The 17,797-nt window shown below is 54.2% G+C and overlaps 3 protein-coding genes across 11 annotated transcripts; 2 read left to right on the forward strand and 1 right to left on the reverse strand.

The window, feature by feature from the left end:
* The first annotated feature begins 2,462 nt into the window (after positions 1-2,462).
* COASY (Coenzyme A synthase) lies at positions 2,463-6,624 on the forward strand. 5 transcript variants are annotated; one of them, XM_043584535.1, is made up of 10 exons: positions 2,463-2,549; positions 2,959-3,669; positions 4,303-4,517; positions 4,770-4,901; positions 5,028-5,217; positions 5,302-5,366; positions 5,551-5,635; positions 5,805-5,902; positions 5,992-6,138; positions 6,240-6,624. In XM_043584535.1, the coding sequence occupies exons 2-10, from the start codon at positions 2,970-2,972 to the stop codon at positions 6,288-6,290; spliced, it is 1,683 nt and encodes a 560-aa protein (XP_043440470.1). In that variant the 5' UTR covers positions 2,463-2,549; positions 2,959-2,969; the 3' UTR covers positions 6,291-6,624. The 5 variants fall into 5 exon arrangements, with proteins under 5 accessions (XP_043440470.1, XP_043440473.1, XP_043440471.1 ...); XM_043584538.1 differs by having other exon boundaries at positions 5,031-5,217; XM_043584536.1 differs by having other exon boundaries at positions 2,539-2,596.
* Positions 6,625-6,749: 125 nt separating this feature from the next.
* MLX (MAX dimerization protein MLX) lies at positions 6,750-11,954 on the forward strand. 5 transcript variants are annotated; one of them, XM_043584539.1, is made up of 8 exons: positions 6,750-7,558; positions 7,964-8,000; positions 8,486-8,575; positions 8,852-8,958; positions 9,210-9,309; positions 9,501-9,600; positions 9,931-10,132; positions 10,836-11,954. In XM_043584539.1, the coding sequence occupies exons 1-8, from the start codon at positions 7,223-7,225 to the stop codon at positions 10,890-10,892; spliced, it is 1,029 nt and encodes a 342-aa protein (XP_043440474.1). In that variant the 5' UTR covers positions 6,750-7,222; the 3' UTR covers positions 10,893-11,954. The 5 variants fall into 5 exon arrangements, with proteins under 5 accessions (XP_043440474.1, XP_043440476.1, XP_043440477.1 ...); XM_043584541.1 differs by having other exon boundaries at positions 6,750-7,396; XM_043584542.1 differs by having other exon boundaries at positions 6,750-7,396; positions 10,771-10,917.
* On the reverse strand, positions 11,567-16,984 carry LOC122485612 (PSMC3 interacting protein). The gene is made up of 8 exons (XM_043584544.1): positions 15,960-16,984; positions 15,768-15,868; positions 15,500-15,589; positions 13,348-13,459; positions 12,679-12,824; positions 12,510-12,563; positions 12,325-12,384; positions 11,567-12,238 (listed from the first exon to the last, which is right to left on the reverse strand). Exons 1-8 carry the CDS (start codon positions 15,991-15,993, stop codon positions 12,182-12,184), a joined length of 654 nt encoding a protein of 217 aa, XP_043440479.1. The 5' UTR covers positions 15,994-16,984; the 3' UTR covers positions 11,567-12,181.
* Between the last annotated feature and the right edge of the window lie 813 nt (positions 16,985-17,797).

Below are 17,797 nucleotides of genomic sequence, written 5' to 3' on the forward strand. Positions count from 1 at the left end.
TCTGACCCTATCTTTCATCACTTACCATCATCTGATTCAGCCCTACTGGCTTTCTGCCCCAGGGCCTTTGAACTGGCTATTCCTTCTATCTGGTACAGTTTCCCTAATCTCTGATTCTTCTCTTCCTTCAGGTCTTTCCCTGGACGACCTTATCTAAAGTAGCATTCCCTACCCGCCCCTCCCACGCCAGTTATAGTTCCCTTACCCTGTTTCATTTTTCTTCATAGCGCTTATCACCACTGGATGTGTCAGAGATTTATTTATTGACCTGCTGACTTTATTGTTACACATTTATCTATAACTTTCACCACCCTATCCCAAGACACATAGGAACTTAAGCTCCAGGGCAGCTCGTTGGTTTGTTTTGTTCACTGGTTGATCCCTTATACCTAGAACCATTCCTGTTCATGGGAGGCACTAAATCCACATTTACTGAATAAAAGTGACTGTTGGTTCACAACCTACAAGTTCCCTGGGTGAAATCTGAAACTGGCTCCCATACACAGAGGTCAAGGAGAGACCAAAGAAAGAGGCAGAGCACTCCAGATTGGGAGGTGGGGGTTTTAATTAGCAAGGGAACTGACATATGAGACTTGTCCTGGGCGACTACAAGACAAGTGGGTCTCTGCACTTGCCCACCAGAATCTTAATAGTTTATGTAGAGGCCTTAAATAGGTTCCGCCACATATACCATCCAGATGGTCTCGACGACACATTGCTCTCTCAAAGCTACTGCTGTGGGAATAGTGTATACTAAGGACAGCCTTCAATTGCCCAGGGCCAGCTTGAGGGTCAGCTGGCACTCACATCTCCAACAGTGACTCTGTGAGATTGCGCCCAGGTGTTTCAGGGCATTTCCTGAGAGGCTGCAGTTTGCTTCTTCATGTGGGGTCCTCTCTTTAAAATCCAACCTAAGTTGTCTCCTGTCTGAAGCTGGCTTCAACGCCTTTGTGGCTCTATAACTCTTCCAATCCTTGACTCCAGGGGCAGATCCAGGCTCTGTGGGGCCAGAGGCTTATACACCTTTGGGACGTCTCTATTGATTTTATTTTCTTTTTTAAGATTTTATTTTTAAGTAATCTCTACACCCAATGTGGGGATTCTAACTTACAACCCTCAGATCAAGGGTCGCATGCTCCACCAGTTAAGCCAGCCAGGTGCCCCTTGGGACACCTCTTTAAGAATACAAAAAAGGGGGCACCTGGGTGGCTCAGTCAGTTAAGTGTCGGAATCTTGATTTCGGCTCAGGTCACGATCTCATGGTACCTGGGTTCGAGCCCACATGTGGGGCTTCGAGCTGACAGCTCAGAGCCTGCCTCGAATTCTCTCTCTCTCCCTCTCCCTTTCTGCCTCTCCCTCACTGGTGCTCTCTCGCGCTTTCAAAAAATAAATAAACTTAAAGAATTTTAAAAACTCCACATAACTATGAAAATGAGCATTTGCTTAGTTTGGGGAAATAAACCACAGCACGATACTGGAATCTTGGGAGATTGGTTTCCCTCCCTCTTGAGATCTCTGTGAACAATGTACTTGAAATATTTCCTGACGGCAACCTGGTTTCCTCTCTGCACAGAGACTACCGACTGCAGCCTTTCCAGCCCTATTGGCCTCACAGTAAACCCTTGACACTAGGTCTCCCTCCTTCCTCCCCTTCTCTCCTGTCTGAAGACCATCCTCTGGCAACTCTACCCAGCTGCCATGCAGAACTCTCCTCCTCCTCCCTCCCTCAAACTGGTTCTGAGTGGTGTGGAGAGCATCCCACGGAGCCATAAGACCAGGCCTCTGTCATTACTTCCTCGTATGTCCTTGGAACATAGAGGGCCTCAGTTTCCCCAACTGTGAAATGGGGACTTGGACAGAGTTGCCCTGTGGCTTCCCACAAGAGGATCCTTGGAGTGGATGGGCACCAGGAGGGTTCCAGGGACTCTGAGTCCTGGGGCTCCCACCTCCGTCCCTGTAATTTATTTCTTTTAATGTTTATATTTATTTTGAGAGAGAGAGAGAGAGAGAGAGAGAGAGACAGTGCGAGTGGGGAAAGGACAGAGAGAGAGAGGGAGAAAGAGAATCCCAAGCAGGCTCCATCCACACTGTCAGCACGGATCCAGATGTGGGGCTTGAACTCACAAACCGTGAGATCATGACCTGAGCCAAAATCAAGAGTCCCACGCTCAACCGACTGAGCCACCCAGGTGCTATGTCCTATAACTTACTAAGAGGAAACTCAGGTGTGTGTTCTGCCTTCGCCGCTATCTCCAGGGTAACCAGGCTGAAGCCATTCTCTGCTGTCAGGGTCAAAAGGGCATCCGTGAAATCGGCTTTCAGGTCCGCCTCGCCCTCCACCAACTGACCTGGGAATTGTTGAGATCTGGAAATAAATAGCTTCACCTGCTCCCCCAGCCTCCGAGCTCCGCCCCACCTCCTCAGCAGGACACGCCCTACTCCTTACAAAATCTCGCGAGGTTCCCGAACCTAGTAAATACTTTGGCCTTTCTGCCGTTCCGTAGCTCGGGGCCGCAGGCGCTGAACTACTGTTTCCGGGTCGCAGCCAGGTAAGGCTCCGCGGCGGCCCTAGCGGAACCTAAGCCCAGAGGTCTCAGTAAGTAGAAGACCGCTCAGAGCCTGAGTGTTTCCCTCTAGTGTTCTCCTTTGATTCCTTTAAGACCCTGGTACAGCCTGGCAGCAGGGCCCAGGATTTCTGGATTCCCAACCCTATGACTCAGGGGCTTTTGTCCAGTTTCCCTGCTCAGGATTTGGATTCAGTTCAGCTGTTCACCGCTCCGTCTGAGAGATGTGGAAACCGGGGCTTAGCGCATAGCCCCGAGGCCCCGTGCCCTCCCCCGGGTTCCTCTGGATCAGCACTGAGACCCCGTCCCTGCGCCAGGTCCCCTCTCCTGGGCCTTCGGCCTCAGCCACATAACCCCTCGGTCACCCACGCCTCGTCTTCCTGGCTGTCCGCAGGCCTGGGCAGCATGGCCGTATTCCGGTCGGGCCTCCTGGTGCTGACGACGCCGCTCGCCTCCCTGGCCCCTCGCCTGGCCCCCATCCTGACCTCGGCGGCCCGGCTGGTGAATCACACGCTCTACGTACACCTACAGCCGGGCATGAGCCTGGGGGGCCCGGCCCAGCCCCAGTCCAGCCTCGTGCAGGCCACGTTTGAGGTCCTGGATTTCATCACGCACCTCTACGCTGGCGCCGATGTCCACAGGCACCTGGATGTCAGAGTTCTGCTGACCAATATAGGAGCCAAGAGCGCCTTTCTCCCTCCCCTTCCCAGCTCAGTCCAGAACCTGGCCCACCCACCGGAAGTGGTGCTCACTGACTTCCAGACACTGGATGGGAGCCAGTACAACCCGGTCAAACAACAGCTAGAGCGTTATGCCACCAGCTGCTACAGTTGTTGTCCCCAGCTGGCTTCGGTGCTGCTATACCCCGATTATGGGCCCGGAGAGCTGTCTGTGGAGTCCCTGGATGTCCCCTTACCATCCACCATCAGGCCAGCCTCTCCCGTGGCCAGGTCTCCAAAGCAGCCAGTGCGTGGCTACCACCGTGGGGCTGTGGGTGGCACGTTTGACCGCCTGCACAATGCCCACAAGGTGTTGCTCAGTGTTGCGTGCATCCTGGCTCAGGAGCAGCTTGTGGTGGGAGTAGCGGACAAAGACCTGTTGAAGAGTGAGTGAGAGATACTCTGGAGTAGAGCAGGGGAGGACCCTCAAAACTCCTTAACCTTGCCCCCAGTGCCAAGACTGAGGAGGGGGGGGGAGCATCCTTTACTTCCCACCCCTCCCGTATGTAACAGCACCTGGCACCCAGTGGGTGTTAAGGAAACTATGTTAAACGAACAAGTGCAGCTTTCTCCGTGTGTAATCTACTCACCACTCAAATCAGAATTTCCCCAAATGTGGAACTAAGGAAATCTGTACTTTTGAGAAGTTCTCCGGGTCATGAACCCTAAAGATTGAGACCCTGGGAGTAAATGGATGAGTGGGTTGTGGGTTGTAGGTAGTGTGTTAGGGCTACAGCAAGAGGAGACTCGTGGTTGGGGTGGTTCTTGGAATTCTCCATCTGACTCTGATGCTCCCTGGCACTGCTCATTTCTAGACACATGCCAGCCCCTGCCATGACTGTCGTGCTTGCTGGCTGCCCCCTCTTCACTGCTCCCCTGACATACAGCACTTCCCAGCTTAGCCCTTTCTTCCTGCCACCCACCCCCCTCTGGAGATTGGATGCTTAGGGATAGTCTTCCCCAAACTTGACTATACCTTTCCTCCCCAGTAAAAAGATCTCACTGGGCTCCTTCCCCAGGCAAATTGCTCCCTGAGCTGCTCCAACCCTACACAGAACGCGTGGAACATCTGAGTGAGTTCCTGGTGGACATCAAGCCCTCCTTGACTTTTGATATCACCCCCCTGCTGGATCCCTATGGGCCCGCTGGCTCTAACCCCTCCTTGGAGTTCCTGGTGGTCAGCGAGGAGACCTATCGTGGGGGGATGGCCGTCAACCGCTTCCGTCTTGAGAATGTAACCCCTGAGGGAGACTGGCAGAGGGAGTGGATGGGGCTGGGGAAGGCCATGTAGGGGGCTGTTGGAAGTACCGTGACCCTAGAGGAGGGAAGAGAGGACTTGGGGTGGTGAGGAAGAGGCGAGAAGGAACTGTTTCCCAGCTTGCCCTTGGAGGCAGGCTCTACCTCTGGGGAGGATAAGGGGGCAGCTCAGATGTCATTGTCCTCCTGCCCCTCGTTCCCTCTCCTCACCCCTCCTCTTTAACCTCAGGGTCTGGAGGAGCTTGCCTTGTACCAGATCCAGCTGCTGAAGGACCCAAACCATACAGACAATGAAGAGGACAAAGTCAGTTCCTCCACCTTCCGCCAACGAATGCTGGGAAAGCTGCTTCGGCCTCCATATGTATGCCTGCCCTCTCTCTCCTCTGCTTGGGTGGGCTGGAAATGCTGGAGAGTAGACTGAAGATTTCAGTCTCAAGCATGAGTCTGAAGACCCTAGTAACTGGGGTTCCCTCTCCTCTACCTCCAGAAGAGGCCCGAACTCCCCACACAGCTCTACGTGATTGGACTGACGGGCATCAGTGGCTCTGGGAAGAGCTCAGTAGCTCAGCGGCTTAAGGGCCTGGGGGCGTTTGTCATCGACAGTGACCACCTGGGCCATCGGGCCTACGCCCCAGGGGGTCCTGCCTACCAGCCTGTTGTGGAAGCCTTTGGAGCAGGTAATGCCTGGGGAGGGCTAGAAGTGGCCTGAAAAGTGAGGGGATGGCCTGGCCTCCTTGCCCAGTCCTGTGTCTCTCGTCCAGATATTCTCCATAAAGATGGCATTATCAACAGGAAGGTCCTAGGCAGCCGGGTGTTTGGGAACAAGGTAAGCACGCTTCTCTCCAAGGACTCCTCAGCTGCTACTAGAACCAGCGGTTGGGACTGAATGGACCTTTCTGGTCTGGTTTAGAGTGCGTTTCCACTCATCTGTTCCCCACCACCTCCTCTCTCGGGCTGGCTCCATCTCCAAGGGAAGGTAAATCGCCTGCTTCCTCTGTTCCCCTCCTCAGAAGCAGCTGAAGATACTCACGGATATTGTGTGGCCAATTATCGCAAAACTGGCTCGAGAGGAGATGAACCAGGCTGTGGCTGAGGGTGAGTTGGAGGGTTGATGGGAGGAGCCAAGGGGGACATTAAGCAGATTCTCCTCCTAGGAGCTTCCTCACCCCAAGCCAGACCCTCCACTTCCTTGGGACTAGGCTTCACCGGCTCTCTGGTGGCAAGTGGCAGTGTGCTGCTGGCAGTGACTGGGGTCTCCCCGCAGGAAAACATGTGTGCGTGATTGATGCCGCCCTGCTGCTTGAAGCCGGCTGGCAGAACATGGTGCATGAGGTGTGGACCGTTGTCATCCCTGAGACTGAGGTATCTGGACCCGTCTCTCACCCCATCCCCACTGCACACCGCAGCCCGCTCTGAGCCAGTGGGCTGACCGATGCCTTCTCCGTGCCCAGGCTATACGACGCATTGTGGAGAGGGATGGCCTGAGTGAAGCTGCAGCTCAGAGCCGGTTGCAGAGCCAGATGAGTGGGCAACAGCTCGTGGACCAGAGCCACGTGGTGCTGAGCACCCTATGGGAACCGCATGTTACGCAATGCCAGGTTGGTGCCCGGGAAAGGGCTGGGTTGTAGGGAAGGAGTCTCCGGTGGGTGCCTGCCTGACTCTGTCTTCTCTTCCTCCTGACACTCTGTCCTGCCCAAAGGTGGAGAAAGCTTGGGCTCTCTTGCAGAAGCGCATCTCCCAGACGCCGTAAGGCCCATGGCTGACAATGTGTTCTCCTTGGGGCCACAGTGGCCCTGGAGCTGCCCAGAGATTCAGCGGTGAGGAGGAATGGGGGCCTGGGTGCTCGTCCTAGCTTGGGCCTAGAGACTCTGAACCAGACTGGGAAGGGCAAGGCTGGGCCTGGTGGACACAGGAAGTCTACCCAGCTTGCTGGTGTTTGGCCATCGCTGAGGATGCGACTCAGAGGGGAGCAGGCCCCTCTGGCATTTTGTGCCTACTCTTGCCCACAGTGTCTGTGAAACCCTCGGCCCACTGCGGCCAGGGCAAACACTGGAACTTGTAACAATTAAAGGTGAATGTTGCCAGGTGCTGCCTGTATGTCTGCGTCCTGCCCCAATGCCTCTAGGTATCTTTCTTTGGAAGCCTTGAGCTGGAAGCCTGGAGTGCAGTGGTTCTGAGCATAGCTTTTGCAGCTAGCCAGATTGAGGTCAGCCTTGACCCCATCGCTGACTAGCTGTCTGCTTTGGGAGAAGCTACAGACTTTCTAGGTTCCTCGGTTTCTGTATCTGTGAAGAGGCTTAACTGGGCTAACGGGCTCTTTGAAAGCGTTTCTTCCACTGGTCTCCTGCCAGGTACCAGGCTACGTGTTGGAGGACCGGCCTTCCACGAGCCAGGCGGGGCCTCCGGCCTCACGGACCTGGCAGCCGTGCTGGGTGGGCCGAGGGGGCCAGGACTGCAGGGCCGGCAGGGTGGGGTTGGACACAAGTCCCTGGAAGCCGCGGGTCCAGCACAGCGCGTGCACACAACTCTCGGAAATACTACTTGGACGAGCCTTTGCGGGGACTCCATTTTACAGAATGTGCGTCATGTCGCGGTGTGGGCAAGTGAGGACAACGTCTGTGTCAGCCCCGACACCAGTCTCCGCAGCTCCTGACTCTCGGTTTCAGAGTTTTCCGGGTGCGCATGCGCGGGCCGTGCCCCGCCCTCCGCCTCTCATTCGTGGGTTGGTGGGTTTGGGTCACGTGGAAGTGCCTCGCCTCTTCCTCGCGGCAGGGGGCCCGCCCGCTGGCTGGTTTCCGGTTCGGTGGGTTGGAGATGACGGAGCCGGTCGCCTCTCCGGACGACCCCTGGGTCAAGGCAAGCCCCGCGGGCGCGCACGCCGGCGAGGGGAGGGCGGGTCGGGCTCATGCACGTGGGGGGTCCCGAAGACTAGGGGATTCCCTGCAGTCCCCAAAGGTCCCCCCGCCCTCCGGGCCCTGGGGCTGCAGAGAAGACAGCCCTCACCCTGCGCGTGCCAAGGTGGGGAGACAAGTGAGGCGTGTGTGCACGAATGTGAGGGGACTGGGCTTGCGGGGGGGGGGGGGGACGGTGGAGGAGGGAGGGGGTGGGGGCGGAGGGGCGGTGCTCCTATGGCCTATCTGCTTACTGCTATCGGGGCAATCCTGCAAACCCCTGCGCACCCCAGGCGCGCGCGCGTGCGTGTGTGTGTGTGTGTGTGTGTGTGTGTGTGTAAGTCTAAGTGAACGTACATGCGTGCATCCTGCTATTGCCTGCGCTCTCGGGGTGGGGGTGGGGTGTTGGGGCGGGTAGAGGTGTGTGTGGTAGGGGTGTATGGTGTGTGTACGAGTGCGCACGCGCTCAGAGTGAGAGGAGGTGCCCAGTCCCGGGCGGAGGTCTGATGAGCTCCTTTGCTTGGTGTCACAGGTGGAGTATGCCTACAGTGACAACAGCCTGGACCCCGGTGAGTACCTCTCCCACGGTCTCTAGCTCCCTGGTGACACTCCTGCCACAGTCCTGTGGATTCCCGTGGTCTTGCCAGCCACACCTGAGCACAGTCCACTGTCCCTGAGCGGAGTTCCTGCCCTGAGACAATGAGGGAGGAGCTGCATAAGGGGCAGGAAGCATAAGGGTATAATTCCTGCTGCTCTGAAACAAGGAAATGATGAAAATAGTGGGAGCTAGCCATTCTGTCACCCTCGTTGTGCCTAGATGCCACTTTGTGAACCGGTGGTATCATTGCAGGCCCCTGGAGCAGCAGAGACACCAGAGACAGGAGCACTGTGGTGGGGCACAGCAGGAAGTGGATGACCCAATATGGGTAGCTTTTGGGTTGAAAGGGAGAGGTCAGCATTTAAGGATCAGGAAGCCATTGTACACACAGGTGTCTGAAGGTCTAACAGTGTCCTCCTGTCCTACCCCTTAGTGATTGGGACCTCTCTTTTACAGGGCTTTTTGTAGAAAGTACCCGAAAGGGGAGTGTAGTGTCCAGAGCTAATAGCATCGGTTCCACCAGTGCCTCTTCTGTCCCCAATACAGGTAGGCAGCAACATGCCCCCACCTGGGGGGGCTCAGATATACCATCATTTTAGTATATTTCCTAGACAGGAAGCTCCAGTCATCCACACGGGGGTGCTGGAGGCCTAGCGTTAGACACAGGGTCTCACCATCTTTCACCTCATCTAGAATATTAGACGGTTCTGTCCGTTTGCTGTCTCTGAGCACCAGTTTTTTCTTCCCCACTGGGGCAAGGTGGGTTAGCTGGGCCCACTGGGCTTCAAAATGACCTCTTCCTGCCCCCAACTTTGAGCGTAGATGATGAGGACAGTGATTACCACCAGGAGTCCTACAAGGAGTCCTACAAGGACCGGCGGCGGCGAGCACATACTCAGGCTGAGCAGAAGAGGAGAGACGCCATCAAGGTGACTGGGGAGGCCTATACCTCAGCCAATGCAGGAGGGCCCTGTGTATTTCAGATCTACCCTGCCCTCATCAGTCCCCAGCATCCTTGGTGGCAGCTGCTCTAGTCCCCGGATATGAACACCTCCTTTTTTCTAGTCCCCTACCCCTTTGAGTTTGTGAGCATGGAACTTGGGTTCACAGAAAGTTTTGTGCCAGTTTGCCTGAATCCCTTGGAGTTAAGGAACCCTTGTTTTCCCTCCTGTCTCCACAGAGAGGCTATGATGACCTCCAGACCATCGTCCCCACCTGCCAGCAGCAGGACTTCTCCATTGGCTCCCAAAAGCTCAGCAAAGCCATCGTTCTACAGAAGAGTATGGCCAGGGAGAGCACTGGGAGTGGTTGGGGCCAGTGGTGCTGTGAGGAGGCCAGAGCCTTACACTCACTTTCGGCCTGGCCCCGGTGGGCTGATTATAATGGGAGAGTTGAGGAAAGGGAGGAAGGGGAAACAAAGTAAACCTTGTCCTTCTGGCTGAGACATCCTCTGTGCCCACCCTCACTGCAGCTATTGACTACATCCAGTTTTTGCACAAGGAGAAGAAAAAGCAGGAGGAGGAGGTGTCCATGCTACGCAAGGACGTCACGGCCCTAAAGATCATGAAAGTGTAAGGGGGGGGGGGGGATGCTGAGCTCGGGGAGCCAGGGCTTCTGAGGGGACTTTGAAGCTGACTTCAGTTCATACCTTTCTCTTGTTCAAAGGCCACATCAGATAATCTCATTCCTGTAGGTGGCTACTTAGGGGTAGGACTCTGCACCCCAACAGTCCCTGATACCTAGCAGATACTCAAAGTGCCTGTGGGATTAGCGAGGGGTAGAGAGAGGGGTCACCCATTTCTGTCCCAGCAGCTCTCCGGGAACCCCTTCCCGGGGCCGGGGGAGTACATAGGGTGACCTGAGCTGCTATAGCACCTTAGCCCTGTCCTACTCGCTTTCAGGAACTATGAGCAGATTGTGAAGGCACACCAGGACAACCCCCATGAGGGAGAAGACCAGGTCTCTGACCAAGTCAAGTTCAATGTGTTTCAAGGCATCATGGACTCACTGTTCCAGTCCTTCAATGCCTCTATCTCCGTGGCCAGTTTCCAGGAGCTGTCAGCCTGTGTCTTCAGCTGGATTGAGGAGCACTGTAAGCCTCAGGTATGGGGCAGCAGTGGTCAAGGGGTGCGGATTTTCTGTCTTCCTTCAGGCCAAGTGACCCAAGTCCTAATTTGTTCAGAGAGGGAAGGTGGCAACTTTTAGGTTTCTGGAGGGTCTCTTCTTTGCTTCCTGGCCCACATTTTCCTGTTAAGGTTTCATTTGGCAAGAATGATGTGGGCACTTAACTCAGGCAAGGCCTCGCTCTGGCCTTTGTTAGCTCGCGTTATGGCTGCCTAGTATGTAAGCCCTCATCACTCATAGCAGAATCACGTGGAATTTCTAGAAAGATTCCTGGCTCCCACCCCCAGGCCCACTAGTTTTCCCTGGGGTTTGTGATTATTTGTAATGGAGCCGTGTGTTAATGGTATTGCATGGAGTTTCTGAGGCTTGACTTGCATCTCACTTTTTTGTTTCCTGACATTTTCTAGAACCACTTTAAGTGTCCTGTGACACAGAGTGGACACTCCTGTGCCCACCACCTAAACGCTACCATTCCCATTTCTTGTATTTGCTTTACCACATAGCTGTCCATGTCTCCATCCCTTTCTCTGTCCTGTCTCGGGGACATTTCAGAGTCGACTGTAAACGGTGTTTCCCAGGGGCTTTTTCTGTTGTACTCAAGAGCATGACTGGTCCAGGCAGGTATCTGAGCCTCTGTCCTCACGTGAGCATCACTCGTGTCTTCCTCTGCTGCCCCCGCCAGACCCTACGGGAGATTGTGATTGGCGTCTTGCACCAATTGAAGAACCAGCTGTACTGACTGGGTTTTGGAAGCTGCAGAAGAGCCAACAAGAGGCCAGAGTCTCCTACTTGGCCACGGAGCCACTGGGCTTATGAGATTGGACTGCGACACTGCACACCAGTCAGCTGGTTCTCAGTGTTTGGCTCCCCAGCACCCCTTCATCCTCACTGGGGCTGGGGTATTTGTTTTGTGAAAGCTTTAATTTATTATACTGACCACAGAACTTGAGCTTACTGTCTTTCCCCTTCTCTGTAGAAGTCTTCGGGAGGGGGGACCCTGTTCTGGGGACACCCCCCTCCCCCCATAAGAGCTCCTGGTCTCTCCCCTTCTAATCCTCAGATTTTTGCTCCTGATTACACATATTGGGAAGCTACTGTTTGCATTTGGTTTGGTCTCTTGGGCAACATTTGGCCCAAGTTTGGCCATTTTGGCAGTAGTTGGATGGGAAGGGAGGAACATGAGGAAATACTCCCACAGCCAAGAGGGGTGAAAGGCCTCCTTGTGCCTCGGCTAGGGCTGCCTGGTCAGCCCAAGGTGAGATCAGGCCTCTTCTGGCCAGCTCAGGGCAGGGCTACTGGGTTCCTGCCCTCACTTGCTACTGCATCCCCTCTCCTTCCTCCCCCACATACTCCTGCCCCCTCTGTCCCCGCAGGCAGGAGCATAGCACAGAGAAGTTACATGTGACACAGCACTACATATTAAATTTTTAATATTCTAAACACCAACATCGCAATTTTGCTAAAGTTACAATTTTTGAAAGTGAACTGGGCCTCAAAATCACTCCCAGCCATCCTGTCGAGCATATCTGGGTCTCCACCATCTCAGTGCTGCTTGTGTTTCTCCCAGGACTTGGGAGTGGCGTGAAGGGGTAGAGAAGATACTTTAAAGGCCTCCTGGGGTACAGAGCCCAGAAAAGTCCTGGGTAAAGCCTTGGGCTCCTCGAATGCTGTGTATACTAGCTTCTCTCTACCCGGTAGCCTTCCTCAGGGTTGACAGCTGGGAGGTTTGGTTATCCAGAGGAAATTAAGTATTTTTATATCAAATTATAGTACAATAAATACTGCCAAATGCTTTCCTTTAGCGTTGTTCCAAGTTTAAGCGCAAGCAATTGGAATCTAGATGATGAAACGAGCATGACAACCATCCACTCCGGGCCTGCTCACTCCCTGAGCCCTGTATTCTGGTTCATGCCCCCTCTCCCAGCTGCTCTGCTCAAAGGTGGAAAGCAGCAGGAACAAAGAAGCCAACCTGAAGGAGGCAGCCAGTCCAGGACGTTGCTTCCATTCCCCCATCCTGCAGAGGACTCCTCAAGGGTCTGGGAGCTTCACGTTGTAATCTTCATCAGTCTCTATCCCAACTTCCTCCTGGGGCAGGGAGACCAGTAAACGAGACCTCCCTGGACGAAGACCCCAGGGTGGCAAGGAGGGGAGAGACAGAGAGAACCACTTACAAAGAACTGCTTCTTGCTCTTGGGGTATCCTTCAAGGATCGCATCAGACAGTTCTGTTGCCTGACAAGAAACAAAACCACCCCTTTTCAGACGGGCGGCACTGCCTGGGGGACCCATGACCTCAGGCAGCAGTTTCTCCGGTGGCTGCCGTTTTCCAGGGCCTGCTGCAGAGCTCACGCACTCACCATCCTCTTCCGCTTCCTCCATTCCTTGCAGTACTTCTGCCTCTCTCTGTACACCTGCACAGGGAAACAGCTTGCTCTAGCCCCTCAGGGGCTGCTGGGGGGCAACCTCGGCCTCACTCCAGACCTGCACAGGCAGACCTCCCCGCTACCACCCTTCCTCCTGACTCACCTGCTCTTTCTCTTCTGGAGTCACATGGTTGGTGGCTGCTTTGATGTTCTTCAGTCTCTCTCTGTAGCCAGCACATTCCTTCTTCAACTCCTGGATCTCTTTCTGCATCTCCGGTGTGGTCAGGGCACTAGTTAACTCCTTCAGCTCTGAAACCACATCTCCCTGAGGTCGCTTCTTACCCTGATGATGGGGTTTTGTCTTTCCCAGAGGGTGCTCCCTGAGGTAGGAGACTGGGCCCCTACCTTGCTCTAGGTTCTACACCCAGGGTCCAGAATGAGTTCCAATATTCTGGAAATTGCGCTCAGCAGAGATTAAGGCTTATAGAATTACCAGTTCAGTCTGCTTTTCTTTCCTCTTCCATCTACAAGCAGTGGTAAAGTGTGAGGTTGAACAGACTGTTCCCTGTAGCCAGTTAAAGAAACAGGCACAGAGGGAGTGTGGGCACAGTACACTGATAATGTCAGGGAAAGCAAATGCGTGTCTTGCCCATTTATATTCAAAAGCCATTAGCTGTTTACGTCTCTTGTAACATAATGCCAGTGGCGGCCCAGCCCAGCTCTCCACTGCAGCGAGACAACATTGCGGTCAGCAAACCATTCACTTAGGGATTCCTGCCCTCTGGACTGACCCTCGCGCCAGGGGCCCCTTCCGGCATCCGCCCAGTCCTACCGGCCTCCATGTGGCGGCAGCTCTGCTGGAGGCTCTGCACCTTGGCAGTGAGGGCCACGATTTTGGTGTCCAGGCCTTGGAGGTCAGCGTCACTCACCATGTCGAACTGGTCCTGCCAGAGGTGAGACGACAAACAGAAGTGGGTGGGTGTGATGTGAAGCCACATCTGGGCAGGCCACATCACATCCGCTCAAGAACCTGGGGCTCCCCAGCCCTCCAGGGGGCCTGGGAGAACAGCGGGAGGGTCCCTGTGAGACACCATTCAGTTCGGTACTGGTCCCAACAAACAAAAAGGTATAAAAAAGTTAAAACCTGATGCCTGTCCTCAAGGGGTTTCAGGATACTGAACAGGGCAGAAATCTTAGTTTAGTGGTAAAACCACTCACTGGGCTAAAAGAGTAAAGGAACATTCTTCCCAAGGTAGTGATACCTAAATTACACATTTCCACAGTAGGAAGAACCTGGGCAGGTCAAGAGTTGTGGTGGGTGGTATTGAAGGGACTCCAGTAAACGTCTGAGGGGCCCCTCCCCTGAGAGAGACCAGCTGCCACAAAGGACTTTGGTGGGGCTCGGGATGGGGGGTGGGGTGGTCTTGTCAGTGATGTCAGGGAGCAGGTTAAAAAGAATAGGAATGCCAGCCTGGGCAGTTTGGACTCTTCATTAAAGCAAAGTAAACCTTTATAGCAGAAGGCAGCAAACTACAGCCTGCACGCCAAATCCTGCCACATTCGGGGTTGTGAAAACAAAAATTTCTGGAAACACAGTTATACCCACTCGTTTACATGTTTACTCGTTTACATGTGATCATTTACATACTGCTCTATAATGACGGCCCTCAGTGGCTGTGACAGTTGTGTAGCTATGACAAGAGGCCATCTGGCCGGCAAAGCACAAAATTGTCTTTACAGAAAAAATGCTGCCAAATTCTCCCTTAGGGACTCTTCATTAGAGTAGTAATGTAATGAAACCTATTTCAAAAGTTAGTCTTGATGGTGGTGTGGTTCAGTTAAACTAGTATTCGGGGTCTACTGGACGTTAGATACTGGGGTGGGGGAGGTTGTGCTGAGCAAAGGAGGAAGAGTGAGAAGTGGGCTCAGCCCTGGAAGGGCTGCAGTCTAGTGAGGACATGGGTAAAAAGACCACCACAATATAGCATCCCTCAGGGAGGTGAGTGCCTGAAGAAGAGGCGAGGAGAGAATCCGGGGAAGGTTTCTGGAGGCGATGCCTGAAAGAGAACCTTGGAGTAAGAGTTCGCTGAGCAAAGAGGCAGAAGAGGAAGAAGGGATTTTAAAACTCCAGGCAGAGGAAGGACACAGGGGTAAAATACACCTAAATGGTCTAGTACTGGTGAAGGGACAGGTGAGGCTAGCAGCAGCCTGGAGCCAAGTCTCTATGTAGATTTCTCCCTGTTGTAGGGAGTGCTGGAGTTTCAAGTAGGGAAATGGCCCCAGATAGTACTGACGCAGACCATTCTGGCTGCAGCGTTTCAGATGTGTGAGGAGGCCAGGAGATGTGAGGAGGCTATCGTGATAGATGAGGAGCACCTGAACTCAATCAGCAATGGCAGACAGAAAGGGGAGGGTGGATTCAGGAAGGGGGAAAGCCAACTGGATTTGCTGGCTGCCTAAGCTGTGAGGTAAGAGTGACTCCCCAGTCTCTGAGTTGGGTGAGCAGTGGCTCTAACTGAGGGAGAAGCCTGTAAAAGGAGCCTATTTAGGGGAGATGTGCATTCTACTTCAGCAATATTGATTCTGCAAGGTCTGGAAGGCATCCGGGCGGTGGTCTGGCCTAGAGATACAAAATTAGTGTCGTCTGTGTTGGGAGGGGTGGGGACAGAAGGCAAATCATTTGGCAGATGATGGTTCTGATCTAGATGATTGGGAAAAAGAAACCTCCAAGCGGAAAGGGACCTTGGTAGGAACAATTCAGGATCTTCTATCATCTATCATGTACATCTCAGATCTGGAAGTCTTGTTGAGTCTGGATCACAGCAAGGGGAGTACCCACTTTGATTTAAAGGGTGTGTGGGGCCCTTTTAATGGCGTGGGCTAGCTGAGTTTCACGGGATGCCTCAAGTCAGAGTTCATTCTAGAGACTGATTCACCTAATGTCGGGTCTCACACGGGTGATAATCTGCACAGGTTTCCCTCACCTGGTCCGCAAAATAGATCTTCTGCTTGCCGTACATCTTCTCTTTGATTTTGCCTTGTTGGGCCAGCTGCTCCAGCGCCTTCACCACCGCCTGGCAGAGGGGAGAGGCAGAACCAATCAGAGGGATGATTTCCGGCCCAGGCAGCGGGAATTAGGGCCGCCAGCCTTAGGAAGCTCAAGGCTAGAATGGCTGCCTCGAGAGGGCAGCACTTCAGGCTGATTCGAGGGGCCCCAAGGGTAGGGGGGCGGTCCCAGGAGAGGGTCCTCACCGCCTTGCCCAGTCCATGCTCCCGCTGCAGGTTCCCGAACACGTCCTGGGCGCTGTAGGGCCGGTTCTGCTCCTGCAGGTATCTCAGGAGAATCCCGGGGGCTACGAGGAGACGGGGCATGGGGGGAGGTCACTCAACCGACCCCTCGCCCGTCCCCCGCCCGGGTCTCCCCCGTGCCCGCGGTCCGTTTACCTCCCGCCGCAGCCTCTGCCCGGCCTTTACTCATGGCCTTTCCCGCCGCCAACTTGGAAAGCCGGACGTTGCAGTCGCTCGGGGCAACGGCTGCTTCCGGCGACGGGAAGGGCGGGCCGCAAGCGGTGATTGGCGGAAGGGGAAGTCTTGGCGAGGAACGAAGCGACCCTTCCCGGGCGCCGTAGGTCAGTGCTGTCGGGAGCCGGGTACGAGCGTGGTCCCTCGCACTTCTGGGTCCATGCAGCGGAGGTGGGGCGCTTGCCCTGGACTTCTCCCTCCCTGCTCCTCGGGACGCAGGCCGTAGTAAATCACGCCTTCACGGTCCGAGACCCGCTTCCAGCGGCAGCGGCTGAGCTCTCGTCACCGTGACCTGGGCCGGTGTTCCAAGGGGGAGAAAACTTGGGATCAACTCCCGCTGGGCTAGCGACTTGCTCAAGATCACAGAGCCAGTTACTCACAGGGACGTGCCCTGTCCCACGGCCCGATGCTCTTTTCGTCGGTCTCATTTGTAAAATAGGAAGAAGAGATACTAACAGGAGGGTGGTTGGAAGACAAAAATGCGTAGAAACTCTGGAAGGACAATACCGATATCCTTCATTGCCCGTTACTGGGCCTCGCACACAGGGGGCGCTCAACACGTGCTGTGGTGTGAACGCCAAGGCAAGGCAGGGTTGGGACGGGGCTACGGTTAAGCCACAAAGCTTGTTAGAAAAGTTTCCTGTTGGCCGAGTCAATCTTATGGCAACACCTGGCAGGTGTTTTCCACTTCTGCCCACAGTGGCCAATGGGACAAAGCCTGAAATAAGTGTTTCTAGTTTCTGAGGTCAGCTGAAGGCCAAAGAGCAGCTGTCCCTGCAGCTCAAACACTCCAGAGGAAGAGCATGGTGTTAATCTTTACAGCCTTCTGTTACCTAAATTCTCATTAGCCTTTGAAACACGTAGTTGTCTTCACATGTCTAAGGAACAATATTAAGAATTAAAAATGAGGGGCGCCTGGGTGGCACAGTAGGTTGGGCATCCGACTCTTGATTTCGGCTCAGGTCATGATCTTGAGGTTCGTGGGTTTGAGCCGCAGGTGTGGCTGCATACTGACAGTGCAGAGCTTGCTTGGGATTCTGGCTCCCTCTCTCTCTGCCCCTCCCCCGCTTGCTTTCTCTCTCTCTCTCTCTCTCTCTCTCAAATAAATGAACATTAAAAAAAAAAAAAAGATGGAACTGCTGGCTAGATGCCAACCAAGAGTGCCAGTTATACTGTCTAGGCTCTCCAGGGGAGGGGAAGTGGCTTCATACCATGGTGATTATTCTGACCATCACAAAGGAAAAACAGGGCAGGTGGGTCGCTCACAGCTGGGCTTACTATTCTAAGGTTGTCACCTGAGAACACTATCAAGGGTAAAACACCATTCAACATCAGTCTCTTAAAGATTGTTCTCATATAAGATTTATTCCCCAGCACCACTCCCTCCCTCCCCCCTCCCGTCCATCCCCACCCCAGTTCACAGTGGAGGACTAAGGAGATTCAGAGCAGGATCCCCCAGGTACAAGAAACACCCTCTGAAGATTTTGCTCTCCTTCCTCCCTCCCTCTTGCCAACTTCCAAGGCCTGAAGCTACACACACTCATGCAAACACACCAAAACCCGCTCCTCTCCCACACTCCTGTGTTTTTCCCTATCAGAGTTCACCTGTGAGACATCTGGGCTCTGAGAAGAGAGGAGGTGTCCAAAGTCTGAGAACCCTAAAGTGGGGAGATGCCATTACCCCAAATCTTCACACACAAGTGACTATGAAACAGGCACCTAGCTCTTCTCCCTTCTCACTCTTAATTTTCACTCCCGGC

The sequence above is a fragment of the Prionailurus bengalensis genome, chromosome E1 (assembly GCF_016509475.1).
Source record: "Prionailurus bengalensis isolate Pbe53 chromosome E1, Fcat_Pben_1.1_paternal_pri, whole genome shotgun sequence".
NCBI classification, from domain to species: domain Eukaryota; kingdom Metazoa; phylum Chordata; class Mammalia; order Carnivora; family Felidae; genus Prionailurus; species Prionailurus bengalensis.

Excerpts from the sequence above, each read along its gene's own strand:
- MLX (XM_043584539.1), top strand. The coding sequence starts at position 7,223 with ATGCGCGGGCCGTGCCCCGCCCTCCGCCTCTCATTCGTGGGTTGGTGG. Across the intron at positions 8,001-8,485 it reads TGACAACAGCCTGGACCCCG|GGCTTTTTGTAGAAAGTACC; the intron begins GTGAGTACCTCT and ends TCTCTTTTACAG. Across the intron at positions 9,310-9,500 it reads AGCCATCGTTCTACAGAAGA|CTATTGACTACATCCAGTTT; the intron begins GTATGGCCAGGG and ends CCCTCACTGCAG.
- LOC122485612 (XM_043584544.1), bottom strand. The coding sequence starts at position 15,993 with ATGAGTAAAGGCCGGGCAGAGGCTGCGGCGGGAG. Across the intron at positions 12,825-13,347 it reads CTGCCGCCACATGGAGGCCG|AGCTGAAGGAGTTAACTAGT; the intron begins GTAGGACTGGGC and ends ATGTGGTTTCAG. Across the intron at positions 12,564-12,678 it reads CTCCAGAAGAGAAAGAGCAG|GTGTACAGAGAGAGGCAGAA; the intron begins GTGAGTCAGGAG and ends TTCCCTGTGCAG.
- COASY (XM_043584537.1), top strand. The coding sequence starts at position 2,712 with ATGACTCAGGGGCTTTTGTCCAGTTTCCCTGCTCAGGATTTGGATTCA. Across the intron at positions 4,518-4,769 it reads ACCGCTTCCGTCTTGAGAAT|GGTCTGGAGGAGCTTGCCTT; the intron begins GTAACCCCTGAG and ends CTTTAACCTCAG. Across the intron at positions 5,636-5,804 it reads GAACCAGGCTGTGGCTGAGG|GAAAACATGTGTGCGTGATT; the intron begins GTGAGTTGGAGG and ends GTCTCCCCGCAG.